The 16,653-nt window shown below is 40.3% G+C and overlaps 2 protein-coding genes across 3 annotated transcripts; both read left to right on the top strand.

Moving 5' to 3' along the window:
* The first annotated feature begins 1,803 nt into the window (after positions 1 to 1,803).
* LOC306968778 (uncharacterized protein) lies at positions 1,804 to 12,194 on the top strand. Its single transcript, XM_079564266.1, has 5 exons — positions 1,804 to 1,897; positions 3,089 to 3,198; positions 9,437 to 9,517; positions 9,689 to 9,850; positions 11,468 to 12,194. The coding sequence occupies exons 1-5, from the start codon at positions 1,822 to 1,824 to the stop codon at positions 11,645 to 11,647; spliced, it is 609 nt and encodes a 202-aa protein (XP_079420392.1). The 5' UTR covers positions 1,804 to 1,821; the 3' UTR covers positions 11,648 to 12,194.
* A 323-nt stretch (positions 12,195 to 12,517) lies between these two features.
* LOC306969711 (butyrophilin subfamily 3 member A3) lies at positions 12,518 to 16,434 on the top strand. 2 transcript variants are annotated; one of them, XM_079565413.1, is made up of 10 exons: positions 12,518 to 12,664; positions 13,500 to 13,582; positions 14,000 to 14,098; positions 14,274 to 14,375; positions 14,445 to 14,573; positions 14,651 to 14,788; positions 14,868 to 14,919; positions 15,373 to 15,399; positions 15,469 to 15,495; positions 15,565 to 16,434. In XM_079565413.1, the coding sequence occupies exons 2-10, from the start codon at positions 13,523 to 13,525 to the stop codon at positions 16,122 to 16,124; spliced, it is 1,194 nt and encodes a 397-aa protein (XP_079421539.1). In that variant the 5' UTR covers positions 12,518 to 12,664; positions 13,500 to 13,522; the 3' UTR covers positions 16,125 to 16,434. The 2 variants fall into 2 exon arrangements, with proteins under 2 accessions (XP_079421539.1, XP_079421538.1); XM_079565412.1 differs by having other exon boundaries at positions 14,442 to 14,573.
* The last annotated feature ends 219 nt before the right edge of the window (positions 16,435 to 16,653 follow it).

The raw sequence follows: 16,653 nt of genomic DNA, 5'->3' as shown, positions 1-16,653 counted from the left end.
TACTTTCAATAGCCTAAAGTTTCTCGGACGTCAATGTAAACAAGTTCACGATCAATCAAGCTTTATGATAAATGCGCGTCACCACTGTTAATTTCGTCGACTAAAATATTTTGTCTTAATTTTAGTCAAAGTGATATTTTTGACGACTAAAATTGGACTAAAACTAAATTAAAAGTTTTTCATGAGACTAAAACTATGACTAAAATGTCCAGATATTTTAGTCGACTATTATTTATTGACTAAATAAAAATTAAAGGGAGAGACTAAAATCATCCATACTTCTATTGACTGTCTGAAAGAGCCTCAGATCATGTAAATTCTCTGCTAAAGGATCAGCTCTGAGCTTTGTTCATGAGGAGCAGCTCCATGAAGCAGAGGAACAAGATTAAACATGATTATAATGAATATTATAAATGCAAAGTCGACTAAATTCGTCTTAAATTTAGTCGACTAAATTTACTTGCAATTTTAGTCGACTAAAACTAGACTAAAATTGAAGATATTTTAGTCGACTAAAACTAGACTAAAATCGAAATACATTTTCGTCAAAACACTAAGACTAAAACTAAATTAAAATATGTCAAAATTAACACTGCGCGTCACACGAATGTCTTGTTTCGTAAACTTATGTCTGAAAATAAATAAAAAATAAATAATACAGTCCAGACAAAAAAAACTGTGACATTTTTTTTTTTTAATTTAGGCTGCTTATTATTATATATATTTTTAAATACATCAGATAACGTGACTGTGAATGGGCTCGCCTCTCCACAGACCTGAGTCTTAACTGTGCCAGGAACGGGACCTCAGCAGCTCGTCGATCTTTATGAAGTATTGCTTTGACATACTGCATTGCTTTGACTAAAGGCTGCCAAACATGACGTTTACTTAGGTCACCGTCCTCTTCCCATCCCACTACAAAAAAAACATTGTCTAGTGTCCGTGCAGTATGAGCAGGTTTGGGATCACGAGCTCGTTTGGCCCATGTCTTAAATGTTCCACAAAAGTTTAGAAGCTCTTACAGCAACATATGACCTAGAATGTTCCGCAGTGTGGCTTTCACTCTCGAGACGGCCATTGGTTCGGGAATTGTTGCGTCCACCGAGGCGGCTTGTCTTCACTTGCGTCTATATTTTCTCTCAATGACGCAAGCAGTGTAGAACTCAAAGACACGCAAGAGGACGGTGTTGACCACAGTGACCATCCATGAATACTAATGTGCCATTTTTTTTGTCTCTCTGCGCGCAGTGAAATCATCTCAGAACGGGAACCCCCCCCTCCCTTGCTGTCTCCGAGGCAACGGGACTCCAACCCAAGAATTCGGTCTGGCGCTAAGAGAGTAAAGGGAGAAGTCCTAGGATTGGGATTGTTTTGATTTGTGCGCACTTTTTTTTGGGGACCAGTCTCGTGTTTTGTAGTACGTGTGTGGTCAGAGATGTCATGGCCTTCTCTTTACGCAGAGCTCCTCTTGAACAGACCAATAAAAATCCATTATGTTGATAAATGGGGCTGCAGCCTGGTCCAAAACGCGAGGAGCAGCAGCGACATCAGCCCGCCCCTGCTCTGTCTGTCTGACACACGGGGCTGTGAGAGAGGTGGCGACCGTGCGCGCGCGCTCTCTCACTCCGCCAGAGTTTGGTTTTGGAGTTCAGAGCGGCCGTGGACAAAGTGGGAGACACACACACACGCGCGCACAACGTGGAGGAGCCATGGAGACGCGGATGTTTCAAATGATTCTGTTTCAGCGTACTTTCAAATGAGAGCTCAGCGCGCAACACTTGTGACTTTTCGGGGAGTATAGTGACTGTTTACGCATCAGAAATGTCCACTACTCCGGCATCAACTTTACCTTCGCCGCCGCTGACGTCAGAAGAGCTCACGGTGGTGACTGCGTCTGGTAAGTTGCCTATTTGTCATTATTCCTTAATAACTAGGCTGACATTGCTTTGCCTTTTTTAACTATTGAATGACTTGAGATCATCTAACGTTCATGGCAACTTTGTGACAGTTTATTTTCATGTGACGTTAGGTTATAGCATGTATTCACAACTTTTCTTTTCATGAAGTCCCTATTACTTGTCAAGGTGTACGACCCCACATAGTACACAACAATGAAAGTGTTTTTTGTTCTATTAACTACCTCTTTTCTCTTCTGATCATTGCCTGACCCTAGTAACGTTATATTCAAATGATGACCACTCAACTTTGTTTATTTGTTTATTATTTTAAAAGAAATGTGTGATTATTTGCTTTTGATGATAGATACAGACGGCATCTCTGGAATCGCCCATATATGGTCATTTTTGAAAACAGTTAAGAGGGAAAACAATTTTGAAAAAATTTAAATTTTCTCTAATTATTCAAAAACTACTGTAACAAACGTTGAATTATGAATATAATTTTCTACTAAATAAAGATACAAAGACATGGGGAAGAGCAAAGTGGTTCAACAGCCCATAAATACATAAAAAACGGAGAATGCTAACATGATGCTACATGTTAGCATCGGGCTAATGCTAACGGTTAGCTAGTGCTAGCTACAACTGCCGTTTTTTCATTTCTACTGAACTGCTGTGAGAAAATATCCATATGGGCCCGATTTACACTTGACTTTATTTTTATGTGATAAATAAGTTTATATTTCACCAGAAAATGGCTAAAAAGAGTGGAAAATGTTTCTCTAAAGATTCTATTTTCCCCTTGGCGAGGCCACGCCCCCTTCTATGACGAGATGCCGTCTGTATCTATAACTTTGTAGGTCTTTAGGCAAAGTTGTTGGACAATATATCGCCAAATTATTAGATTAGATGTGGGACACAATATCACAAGAAGCCACAAATGATCTCACTTAGACATTTTTCGCAAGCTTGTAACTTTAAAAATGGGCAAAAGTCTAGTATTTTGATTAAGTCTTTGAATTTGACGGAGCATACGTGAAAAATAGCCAGCGTATTGATCTGAACACGCACCCAAACTGTGGTTCATTTGCCCCGTTAGCTTGTGTTATCGAGCCCCCAAACAGAATAATCATTTCAAGCCTCCTTTCAAGAATGAGATTTCACTAAGTGCTTTTCCTCGTTCCTCACAGTCTCGTCCCTGGCGTTCTTCGTGGTCATCGTGGTCATGCTGTTTGTTATTTACCGTAAAGATCCCCAGTGCTGCAGACCGCTCTCCTATCAGGCCTCGAGCTCAGATATGGTAAGGACAACAGTGTGAGCAAGTGCCCTTTCCTGCTGACTTACCCGCTTTTTTCAGACCAGGATGTGCAGTTTCAGAGAAGGGCTGACCAGTTGTTGTGACCACACACAACAAACACAAAGCTGCGGGTTTTTTTTTTTTTTTTTGATACTCAGGATTAATTTGCATGATTGTGGGGATAAAATGTGTTGATAAAGCTTCATAATATCACTCGAGTACAAGTCAAGAAGCTATTTAGGTCCTTACTGCTGCTAAAATGGTGACAAAATTCATTATACAGCTTTTCCTGCTTGGCACTAAGAGCACTTAACATCAAGGAACCATTCATTCGCCCTGACAAACTCCATTCACCCGTGTGTGGAGGCACTGGGTAAAGTGTCTCCACACACCTTTGGGTTCGTCAGTGGGTGAATATCACACTGACTAATTAAGACGAAAGTTTTTAGGCCGTCAACTATAGTGCTAGTGTGGAGGACGCTCAACTCAAGAGGCTTCATTAGCAACTATCGATTTTGGAAGCAGGCAGAATGTAATGTATGTAAAACTTGTATGAAGGGGTTTACCTACCTTTTTACACTAAAAAGCTACTCTTGCTTAGTTGGTGGTGGCATCAATAACATTTATCTAACCGCCGGCCGAGTATATTGGATAAAACAACATTCAGTGGAAAACATGTATGATCATTTTCAGAGAAAGTCTAGATTTGCAAAGGGGTTTGTAAGAGCCACAAACGAGTTGAAATAGTTTTAATTCAGCTGAATTAAGATATTTTCATATTAATACGAATCAACACTTGATCAACACTCGACCTTGTATCTAAACTAGACACCTGTGCAGGTATTTATGCAGTTAGAAGAAGGATGTACACTGTCTCTAAAATATTATGATATTATTTTATATACTTAGGATAATACTGTGGAGATAGTAAGAGAGTTCTCTGTATACATCAATATATGGTACATTGTTGTAGTCATCATTCTTTATTCAGACTCTAGGTCCATAGTATAAAAAGACATATATATAGACACGACTCACATAAACAATACATACAAGATTATAAAAGACAGCTATACCAATGTTTCCATAAAGGAGACTGGTACCGCGCAGCACAAGACCTGGGGTTCACCAGAGCCACCACCAAAGAGTTCACAGAGTCGTTGAGATGACAAATGAATTTAAAATACAAAGTTCTCATTAGTGTCTGAAAGCTGTTGACACGAGCCTGGCACAACAGCAGACTGGCACTACTACTTATAGTTTATGTCGGAGCTTGAAATGTTAGAATTGTAGATTTTAGTATCTTGATAGGTATAAGCCAAAGTAAAAACTACTTTATTCCTATACCAAGTCTAAACCAGGACTAACCAACACTTGAGCCAGCACAGTTGTCTGACTTATCTCTTCACTTTCCATCTCGTGTGTAAACACAACAGTAGCAAATCGTTGGCCACTTTGTCCTGCCACTTCTTTTTCCTCGTTTCTCGCCTCCTTCTTTTCAGAGAGTATAGGACGGATGTTATCTCCACACGGCAGGGGCACGACTAAGACCCTCATCCTCCCAAGCAGGAAGCTACGGCTTAAACCGAGAAATTCAGTTCAACAGTTTGAGGAAGTAAATCGCCACAGTAACATACTGATAGCTGGCTAATGTGTGACCAGAGAGCTGTCTGTTAGCCTGCTAGCTGTCACCATTATCGAGTCCGCGGTCGTGTCCAATTGAGAAGTCCAGTCCATTTAAGAACCATTTTCTGATTATTTTCCTGACAGTGTCCTTTCAATGGGCCCCTCATTGATATTTGAAGGCATTTAACTACTTTTGAACTTAAACCAGTCATTTAAAAGGTTGTTTATTAAAGCATGCATATTCAGGTCGCGTAGTGCCAAGGACTTTGAGAGCGAAATTATTCAAGTCAGAGTCCGCAAGTTCCAGTCCAAGACCGAGTTTTCAAGTTGAGTCATTGCCCCCTAGAAACCACACGTCTTTGTCTGAGTCGTTGTTTTGTTCAATCGAGTCTTGGAAAAGACTTGGAAAAGGACCACTCACTTCCGCATTGAGTTGTTTTAACACTAGATCCAACTGAGAACTCAAGACAAAAATCTTTTGAATGGGCAAAAGTCCTCAAAATGGTTTCTGTAAAAGTCATGCAGGTGAATCAGATCCACAGGGCGACTATCTTTAAACTTCCCCCCAAACTTTTATTGATTGTTTTTTGATAAAGTTCATGGCTCCACAGACGCACAAAGACAACGGCGTGTCATTGTGCTGCGGCGAAACGTTTCATGTCTCGGACTTCATTCGGGCGCATACCTTTGCCTGCTTCATTCTGCGCTCTGAATAGCTGACAGACAACACAGTGGCGGCCGGCGACAATGGCTCTCCTTCTGGGTCCTCCCCCGACTTGGGCGCCGATTTTACACGGTGCTGCTCTCGCACACTGGGCTGAATCAGTGCCCGGAGACAATGGAACGACTCCTCTTTTTCCTCCTTCTTGAGCACTTTTTGCTCCGCTAAGTAGAAACCGGCGAGGGGGGGGCGGCCTTTGACATCACCTTTATGGGCCCGTCTCCGGCCCTGACACTGCGCGAGGGTCATGGCAAAGGGCGCCCGAGTGCGTCACGCTGAGTGGCACTGATGTCATTGTTAAAAAAGCCCTGGGAAATTAAGAAGGGTTAATACTTGGCAGTGCATTCTGGAGAAAAAAAAATCTCAGTTGAGTTGTGGTGGTCTGACGAAAATGTGTAGCTTCCATCGTGCGGGAATGAATTGACTTGTTGTGTGGATGTTACCATGTGTTACTAAGACTAACACAGCAAATGAAATTATTTTGATCTATCTATCTATCTATCTATCTATCTATCTATCTATCTATCTATCTATCTATCTATCTATCTATCTATCTATCTATCTATCTATCTATCTATCTATCTATCTATCTATCTATCTATCATCTATCTATCTATCATCTATCTATCTATCTATCTATCTATCTATCTATCTATCATCTATCTATCTATCTATCTATCTATCTATCATCTATCTATCATCTATCTATCTATCTATCTATCTATCTATCTATCTATCTATCATCTATCTATCTATCATCTATCTATCTATCTATCTATCTATCTATCTATCTATCTATCTATCTATCTATCTATCTATCTATCATCTATCATCTATCATCTATCTATCTATCTATCTATCTATCTATCTATCTATCATCTATCATCTATCTATCTATCTATCTATCTATCTATCTATCTATCATCTATCTATCTATCTATCTATCTATCTATCTATCTATCTATCTATCTATCTATCATCTATCTATCTATCATCTATCTATCTATCTATCTATCTATCTATCTATCATCTATCATCTATCATCTATCTATCTATCTATCTATCTATCTATCTATCTATCTATCTATCTATCTATCTATCTATCTATCATCTATCTATCTATCTATCTATCTATCATCTATCTATCTATCTATCTATCTATCTATCTATCTATCTATCCATCTATCCATCTATCTATCTATCTATCTATCTGAGATTTCAGCATCTCCCGATTCCTGCCAACACTGGGGGCCCTATTGTACATGTTTTAGTGATAGGGGAGTTGAGATCACAACCAAAACCAAGTTAAATGTTTTTTTTTAATTGATTCAATTTTTAGTTAATCTACCGGGAGAAGAAAAGAAAAAAAGATTTTTAATTTTAGCTGATTATTTAACTGTTTTTTTATTGAAAAAAAAAAAAAATCAATTCAATTTCATTCATACAGAAAAACAGATGGAACCAACTTCTGACTAAAATCTAACACGAAGAAAAAAAAATCCTGCATCTTTTTGTTACACAACGCAGAGTAGAACTTCAATCAGACCAAAAAAATCCATTTAAGAAATCTTCAACTCACACTTTATTTATTAGTCTATTTACTGATAAAAACAAAACAAAAAACAAAACCCAAACAAACAAAGGCGCAGACTGACTAACTGACCTGAAAAAACAGATTCACTTCTCCTCAGCCCTGTCTTTAACTGTAACTTTGCTTAGAGCGGGACATCATCAGCTCGTCTCCATGGAGATGTCGTTTATTTTCTCCTCCTCAATATACCTTATTTTAACCTATTACAAATAAAATAGCACAAGCTTTAAGTCTTGACACTTATTAAAATCCCGCCTGCATGTAAAACCGCTTAACCGTGACATCCCGGTCCCTTTACAAGTTTCAGACCTCAGTCATGCGACAAATTGACTTGTCCCGCCAGTATCCTCAATGATTTACAAGGCCGTAACGTGTATTGGAGTGCGCTCGTTAGAGGCGGTACCTGCTGTAGCTACAAGAGGAGGCCGAAAAGCCGCTCTGACGCCCCCACGGTGAGGTATGTAGCCCGGGGGGTGCCTGATGACCCGCCATTGTTCCCGTCACAAAGGATGCTCATTTGGACCTGGGGCAATTACCTAGATTTCATGACAGGCCGATTGGGGAGCGAGGACCACCTCATACAGTGGGACACAGACACGGCCTTGTTTCTGTGCGGTCATGCTGGCTTAAAGAATCCGAAGGTGGTAGTAACTCTATTGATGAGCTGCTTGCAGAAAATGTGCGGTGAAGTGATGAAACAAGGCATGAAGATGAGGTAAATGGAGTTGAAGTAAGAGGATACTTGTGGCGATTAGTGACTGGACCAGGGATCATGCTGGGCGCCCTAACACAATGGCTACAGAGGGCTTGTTTACATACAGACTCAAAATACAGTGATTGTCTGATTTGTACCCCCATTTGTGCCCCATGTGTCTTATCTGATCTAATACTTTTTCAAACGTTTTGATCTTCTAAGACCCTGCATCGGATTCTTCTTATTTTCTACTCATTTTCTTCTTATTTCTTTGTTTACAAGCTATGAGAGGGGCTGAGCTAATGTTTAAAGGGTCTAGATGCAAGTTGGTCATTTTTATACTCACTACTGCCACCTCAGGTCTTACGCGTAGCTGCAGTTTCTATTTTACGCTCGTGCATGACGGCAGTTCGGACCCAAATGAACAACTTTTTGACTGATTTTAGAGGCACGTCTGAGCTCATTCTGTAGAGTTCGGGAAATTCCACAGTTACCATGGAGATCCGCCATCTTTGCAGCTGTTAGCATACATTTCCGTCGACTAACATTAGCTGAAAACAGTATAAAAAGTGGAGAAATAGCCGTGGGACAACTCTGTTAGCTGCTGAGTTACTGCTGGTAAATGCATCTAACACACTGTAGTGTACAAGTGTTTTAATGTGAACAATAACTCCAGTATTTTAACTTTTAAAATCTCCATTAGTTTGCAGCTAATCCCATAATGCTCAGCGATATGACGTCACATTTCCGAACTCTATACATTAGGACATGGCTGGAACATGTAGGGGGAAGAAAATACATAATCTTAACATTTTTAAACTCTGAATATTGTCAACAGAAAATATTTTCTACTGCAGTACTTTCACTTAAATAATTGGTTGAGCAGCTCTTACTTGTAGGCTATAGAAGTTATATTTGACTCAAGTACTTTAAAGGGGTTAGATGAAAGTTGGCCATGTTATACTCACTACTGCCACCCCAGGTCTTACGCGTAGCTGCAGTTTCTATATTAAGCTCGTGCATGACGGCAATTCGGACCCGAAGTAACAACTTTTTGAAAGACAGTGCAGGATTTTAGAGGCAGTTGTGGTGAACAGTCCCTCTAGTCCCTTTCATTTTAGATTTAGTTCTTAGTTCTTCATAAGCTTCATCTCGCTCTTGTAGTCATTGTAAGACTATTAGACACTAGTCCAATCAACGATACTACTATGATGAATAACTCCTGGATGACTGAGAGCCTATACACACAACTAATGCCAGTTCATGTTCAATTCCACTTCTAGAAAAATGGGTACAGACACTTTAACAGTATTTTCAAGGTGTTTGTATTTTTCTTTTAAGATTGAATGCGCTCATGTTACGGTCACATTACCACCTGATGATTAGCCTCCATTGTGTCTATAAACGCTTCATGTTTTAATTTGGAAAAGTGAAAGGGAATATTTCTTCTGGGCGAAGAAGACCCCACCACTTGTAGACACATTTAGAAAAAAATCATATTTATTCTGAATCGCAAAAAACACATTACATCCTATTATTGCAAAAATATTTGATTGCCGCCTCTCTGGTTGCCCTCTCCATGTAACTACGGTATTCTCTGTTCCTCTAGGCCTCTCCTTCTCAGTACTACAGCAGACACACTCTGGTGACATCCTCATGTGAACAGCACGCACCAGACGACAACATGCAGGTAACAGGGCCTTCTTTTCCACCGAGGACAGTACAGCAAAGTTACTGGCCATTGCTGTAGCAAAGAGGCAACACTCACCGCATCTTCATGTTTCAACAAACGACAGCACTATGAGGAGGATTGTCTATTCCCTGGCCATCATCTAAGCATGTGCTATTGTTCTCCTTGCAGTCGGGTCAGCTGTTCTACGTCGGCCTGCCCTCCAGCTACAGTCTGCAGGCCCCCGCGCCCAGGCTGCCCTCCTACGAGAGTGTCCGGAAGAAGGACCGTCAGAGGCAAATCCACATGATGATCGCCGACCGCTTCGGCCTCAACGGGGCCATTGTAGGCGAGGTGGGTTCATTTAGAGTTCAGAGAGCTGTGGCAAAGGACGCTCTCATGTAGTTCGTATCGCAATCTTGGGTAATAGGTTTAATAGCTTATGGTGGGATGGGTTTCAGTCACATGGCTTTTTCGTGCTATTTTGAGGACCTTTCATTGTTCAGAAATCAGAGTTAGCATAAGTGCGGTGCAACATGAAGCAAAGGTTGGCAATGATAAATAATACGTAAATAAGGGCCATAAGTCAAATCCAAATGCGGTCATTATGAATGTTTTGACACAGCCATTCCCAAAGCCCCCTTGTCATTGGGAAATTTTCTCGGAATCCTGTTTACTGAGACCATTTCTTCTTCAGTATGCTGCTTTTGATTTCCTGTTTTTTTATTGCATAAACCGGAACAATCCTCAACATTTCCATGAATTGCCTTGAGACCGGTTCTGAGCAGCTATTTTAAGTCTTTTTTTTATTGACAGTGAACAAACATGTGTAGAGACAAAAAACAAACTAGCATTCAAACTGTTTCTAGTCCAAATTTTGCCTTGTACCCAAATCCCGTTCTTAAACAGCAACAGAAGGAGGAAGTGGAATATAAATGATAAGCGCTGGAGCGTAAAAGGATTGAGCAATAGGCGTGATGCTCATTTAGCATTAACTTCCAATCCCTCTAAAAACCCAGCCTGTCATCTGCACCGCTCCTTATAACCAGCTCATGTCAAAGCGAACACGCGGTGATTCAATATTGTAACGGCAGCTTGTGTTAGCATTATCCGCCGGTGTGATGCACGCCGCTGTTTCATTGTTCTTGGTGGAGCCGTGTTGATCTTTCTCTGGGCTTTTGACCCGCACAGCTCTTTCTGCAAACAGCGTAATGAGAAAAGGCACATCAAACACAATTACAGCTTCCAATCCCGAGAGCAAGCAGAGGCTGAGGAAGCAGCTATTGTCTAACTCCGCTCTGACCTCTGGACTTTCCCATTTATTAAAAAAAGATACATATATCATTGAGGCGTCAGTGTGCGTTAAAGAGCTTTGTAGAGTCCCCCGAAGTTCCATAGGTATGAAAGGAGGCCGGGCAATTCATAATGTACTATTGGACTTAAAAGTAAGATTAATTGCAGACAAATTAGAAATGCAATTTGAATGGGTGAAATCACCGAAAATCGTGGGCCTGCATTTCTTGCAAGTTGCAATGAAGTAAAACCTTATACTCTGTCACTCATGTCATTATAAATCCAAAGACTATTTCTTGTTTTCTGTTAGGGCGCTTGAATGGACAGTGGCTAGCCCTTTAAATTCCCCCTTCTGTCCCACGGCTTGGTGTGGGAAGGCAGTTAAAGTTTGCGACCCAGAGTGTGAGGGCCATGCACAGCACATGAGGCTGAGTGCGATGACTGGTTCTATTGATGGCCTTTAAAGTACAATAGGATACACACACATGTCATTCATAGGAGGAAGGACTTGGGGTCTGGGTACGAGGGGTATCACATGACACAGAGTATTGGCCAAAGCAAATCAAACTGACAATATTATCCATCAACAGTACATTTTTGGAAGGGAAATGAATGGACTACACGTTACATTGTGTTGTAAATGTTAGAATGTGAATAAATATCAATATCTTTTTACAGCCTCCACCAACATATGAAGAGAGTATACACCATTCCGTAGAGATCCCGTACAACATCAGCCCCTCGTGTTTGGACGTGACAGAGGCACCGATGATTTATGTGAACAGTGGATTCAACGATCAAGGTGACAGCTCCCCACCAGCTCACCATAACACTCAGAGAGGAGTGTTACCTTTGTGATAACAGGCCCAGTTACTAAACCATGGGTCACTCATATAGACTTATACAAAGTACTGAGCCTGAAGAAGAACCAAAGAGAAAAAAACGTATCCTCCAAGGTTGATTCAACATTTGTGATGAACTCATTTGCCCAATGGAAGAACATTCTTGAAATCACATTTGTAGTGTGATGACTGAGGAGACTCTGATTAAAAGGAGGAAGCAGGACACTCGACTTCAGCCATATGACGTCTGGCCGGATATAATAACCTGCCAAGCACCTGGTTCACTGTGATGACCCAAAATAAATAAAGGGATAATAAACATTGAGACAATATCCATGTTTTTTTAACCCGTTGATGACACTTGAAAATGCACAAATGTGCACATTTTGAAGAGCAAACGTGTTTCACATGATTAAATATAGAAACAGCGTGTTGCATAATCATACTTTACTTGAATCTGTCAAAAAATGACTGACGTTTCTTTTTAACTTTTTCAATCATTTGTTTTTCACAAAGAATATTGGTCTAAAATGCAATACAAACGTTTCACTGTGGATGTTTATGTCTTTAACGAGGTTAAGTTTATTTTTATTTTTCATTTTAATTGCCACACCAGCACCACATATTTAATGTACTGCCTTATTATCTTTGTGAAGAATTTCTAATAAATGCATTTTTTATTTTTTGTGTATTCCTGTGCTATTTCTAAAATAAAACAAATAAAAAAGCCTACCATTTAATTAACAGCTAAACGATCAAACTGAATTTTCCACATCAGTACTAAAGCCATGGTGTACAACATAGGAATTGATCATTTGGAACATTAGAAATGACCTTCCCAATATGGCGGAACTCCTGACGCACCTGACGCACTCGAGCGCGTCGCTCACGGAAACAGCCGACAATCCCCGAGCAGCCGAGGCGAGTGCGGTATGTAAACAAGGTCAGACAGTACTGCAGCAGACAGCCAGTGTGCAGGTAGTCTTCTAGACAAGACCAGGACCAAATCACCTGACCAAACTTTACCAAGCAGGTAAGGTCAGAACCGCTATCTATACTATAGGGTTAGCTATTCTGAAGCACAACTAAAGCTAAAACAAGCAAGAATTGACTATGCAGCTGAAGAATGTTGTGAAACCAATGTAAGAAAACCTTTATAAATGCTATTATGGGAATCAAAACGTGCATAAACTGACTTGTAGCCTAATACTTTTGGCGCATAGTCACGAGACAAATGGGTTTACGTTTTGCGCAGTAGCTGGAAGTGGGTCGCAGTGGAAAATGCCATGTCATTTTTTCCCACGCCATACTCAATCATTGAAGTAGACGTTCCCTGGAACAGTCATCGTCAACTGTTTGCATTACTTTCGGGATTTTTAAAGTTTTTTTTTTTTTTTTTTAATATATACTATTGCAATAATCAGACAGCTGTGTCACACACAATACTTAATTTTATGTCCCCCCATATGTGTAATAAACCGCTGCACATCTATGTCTGTATTCATTGCTGTTATAAAGCTTTTTGTTGATGGATTTCACCATTACTCTGGATAAACTGCATTGGATTCACTGACCTTGCTTTTAGCAGAGACGCCTCCTTTTGCCAACCATAAACAGAATGAGCTCATTATTTCCCAGACTACTTTAGATTTAGTCTGCTGATGGTCAGCCAAAGACAAGATAGAGAAAAGATTCAAGCGTTTTAAGCTGTATGTGTATTGCACATTTTTAGCTTTATGTCCGGTTAGTATGAAGTGATAGGAAAGCATGAATCTGTGTTATTGCTAATATGCAGAGCCACTCAGATGTCATGACAATCTTGACACTTGACAGTGATTTAGTAACTACAGTTTTTGATTTATCTGCAGGACTGCATTGCACACCAGTCACGATGATGCAGTGTTTTCACTTCATGGTTGAACCGGCCAAGAACCTAACGGCTAAGATAAAGGTAAAAAGCAATATGCAATAACAATTTTAAACATTTGTATACAATATTGATGCTGTAATTTCCCATTATTTACTTGTCAGAGGCTCATCAAAAAGGATGAAGGAATAAACTATAACAAGGATGAATTACGAAGGTTATGACAAGAAAAAAAAACATGATTGATTTGACGCTCTGAGAAAAAGACTTTGCTAATTGTCTGTTTGAAGAGAAAATATAACTATAGCAGTGACTATATGTTTAACCACACCCCTTTTCACCTGCATAAAATCACCATTATTCTCATTACCACTGCAGTTTCTGGGAAACTTTACTATCTGCTTTACAGACTAAAGCAGAGCTGTGTTGTGCATTCTGATTAACCTTATTACTTTCCAAAGCAGCAGTCAGGCACCAGTGACTATTGTTCTAATCCAACAGGAGACACATAAGAAGAACAAAAAGGAGAAGCAGGAGCCGCTGGACGAGGATCAACTATTTATTGTGGATTTGGCCAAAGACCTCAACCGAGTGTGTCAGGTACAGTTTTACGATGCTTTACATAAAAGAAGAAATATAAAAGTAACCTGACTATACACAATATGTCTAGACTACTGTATATTACACGAGGTATGACATTGCAATAACTCTGTAATGAGTAGTTAAGGACTTGCCCTAAACATGTGACCATTCAGCGACATCATTCCCATTGCAGAGGTCAGAAGTGCTGGAGCACATCTGGAACCTGGATGACACCTGGTCCACACTCCTCTGCCGATTCACCATCTTGGAGTGGGGAAACATTCTGGAGAAAAAGGTGAGGGACAAAAAAAACAACATGACATTTAGAGATGATAATTTGCGTTTACCTTTGTGTGTGAAGAAGCTGATGCAGAGCGATGGCTGGCCAGAGATTGATGAAGTGAAGGACTTTGATCTCTACGATGAGCAGCACATTCAACAAGCCAAGGCGGTGATTCTTAACTGGGTCAAAGATGTAAAGGCACAACCCGAGGTAACGCCAGAACAAGACCGACAAATGATTTACCCCCGAAAACCAATCCCTTACCGACTCATGCTGGCATATTTCAGCAAAGTGTGTGGCCTGGAGAACCCGTGGTGAAGGTTCTGGAGGACCTGAAGTCGGCCTGGCGTTGGGGCCGTGTACCTTGCCTGGTTTCTGCCATGGAGCTGGTCATGTGGACGCTGGTGCTGCAGAGTCCAGAAAAGGTATGAATCAAGAATATGTTCTGCAATGTAAAACTTGCTATTTGGTTTTGACTGTGTTTTTTTGTGTGTTTTTACGTAGGATAACTTACCGCAGCAGTGGCTTCTGTGGAAACAGAAGACCCAGAAGATAGGTATGTCACTAAACAAGATCTCCAGTGCCCCTTCTAGAGCCTCAAAAGCCTAAATGGACAGTTTCTATATCAGTTGTTTCTTAGCCTTATTAATGATTTATTCAAAGGGAGCGTATTTAGCAAAATCGACTTTTTAGAGTGTTCAAGCATAACACAATGTTTTCTCATCAAAACATAATCTGTACTTGTATTTGGACCCACTGGCGCATCTTTGAGTAATATTTGAAACTTCCCCAGTGGCTATTCTTGCAGAGCTTAATCCTTTCATCACAGAGTAAAAACGCCCGCCATAATTTCACAACGGCTTATGGAGAGGTCGCTCGGGAAACAATTAGATATTTTGTTTTAAATGGTTAGATCAATATTGCATTTTTTCTTACCATAATTTGTTTCAAGTTACATTGGCCCTGTGTTGGTTTGGTAGCCTCTTAATTTTTTGCTACTTTCTTTCAGGTGCCATTCCATATGTGCCTAAACCAGGTAAATAATATACATATTTTTACCTGACACTAGATTTGTATTTATTGTACTTTTTTGTGTCTTTAACAGTGTGGGACTGGATTTCTGATACATCAGGTAATGTAGCTGAACATTTTACATTAAAGCTGTTGTTTATAAACAGTAACAACCTCTCTTTCCTTGCAGTGGACATTAATCTAGATTTGGACACGGCCAACCCCGACTTGCTCATCACCGGCGACAAGCGCATGCGCTGTGGCTTCGAGCGGAAAGACGTGCCCAACTACCACCAGAGATTTGATGGCTGGTGGTGCGCCGCGGGGCTGGAAGGCTTCGGCTCCGGGCGCCACTACTGGGAGGTGGAGGTGGGCGAGCGTGACTGGCGCTTGGGCGTGGCCAAAGAGTCTTCCCTACGGAAGGGCTTCAAGTCGCTGAACACTAACACGGGTTATCTGACGCTGCGGCTGGAGAGGGGCACTGAGCTGAAGGCCCTCACCGTGCCCTACACCGCCCTGCCCCCTGGTCTCATCTCCCGCAAAGTGGGTGTGTACCTCGACTATGAGAACGGCCAGCTGTCCTTCTATGACGTGGACAAGCGCTTCCACATCTACACGTACAATGAGCAATTCACCGAGAGGTTGTTCCCGTTGTTTGGCACCGTGGAGATTCTGAAGGATCTGGTGATCCGGTCTCCAGTGGTTAAGAGCACCAACTTCCTCTGCCCCACGCCTTGTCTGTGGGCTTGAGTTCACAGTAATGATCAAAAACATCCAACTGTCAAGTGAGCTAAATGTCAAAGTCGCTAAAAATGAAATATGCTAATCTATTAGACATGTATGCAATCCAATAGCTCTGCTGTGTGACTCCTCCTCTCTATGCTGCTGCTACAACTGTATGTGACTAAGCACTTACTCTGCACTGTACATTGATTTGCTATGTATATTAAAAATACCCATAGTATTATAATTACTATAGTATAGTATATAGTATATAGTATTCTATCTGCAATAAAATATTGTGCAATACTACTGAATAAACAACATTTCTATAGAATAATTAAGTGTCAAGTTGTTTATAATATACTGTGTGTGTGTGTGTGTGTGTATATATATACTATGACTATATATATGTATATGTATATATATATATATATATATATATTATATTATATATTATATATATTATATTATATGTATATATAATATATATATTATATTACATGATTTGAATTTACACCATGTTAAGTATTATTATGATTTATATATTTTTTCAGTA

This window comes from Gobius niger (genome assembly GCF_951799975.1).
Source record: "Gobius niger genome assembly, chromosome: 10".
Lineage (NCBI taxonomy): Eukaryota > Metazoa > Chordata > Actinopteri > Gobiiformes > Gobiidae > Gobius > Gobius niger.
This window is presented reverse-complemented; position numbering and strand designations above follow the sequence as displayed.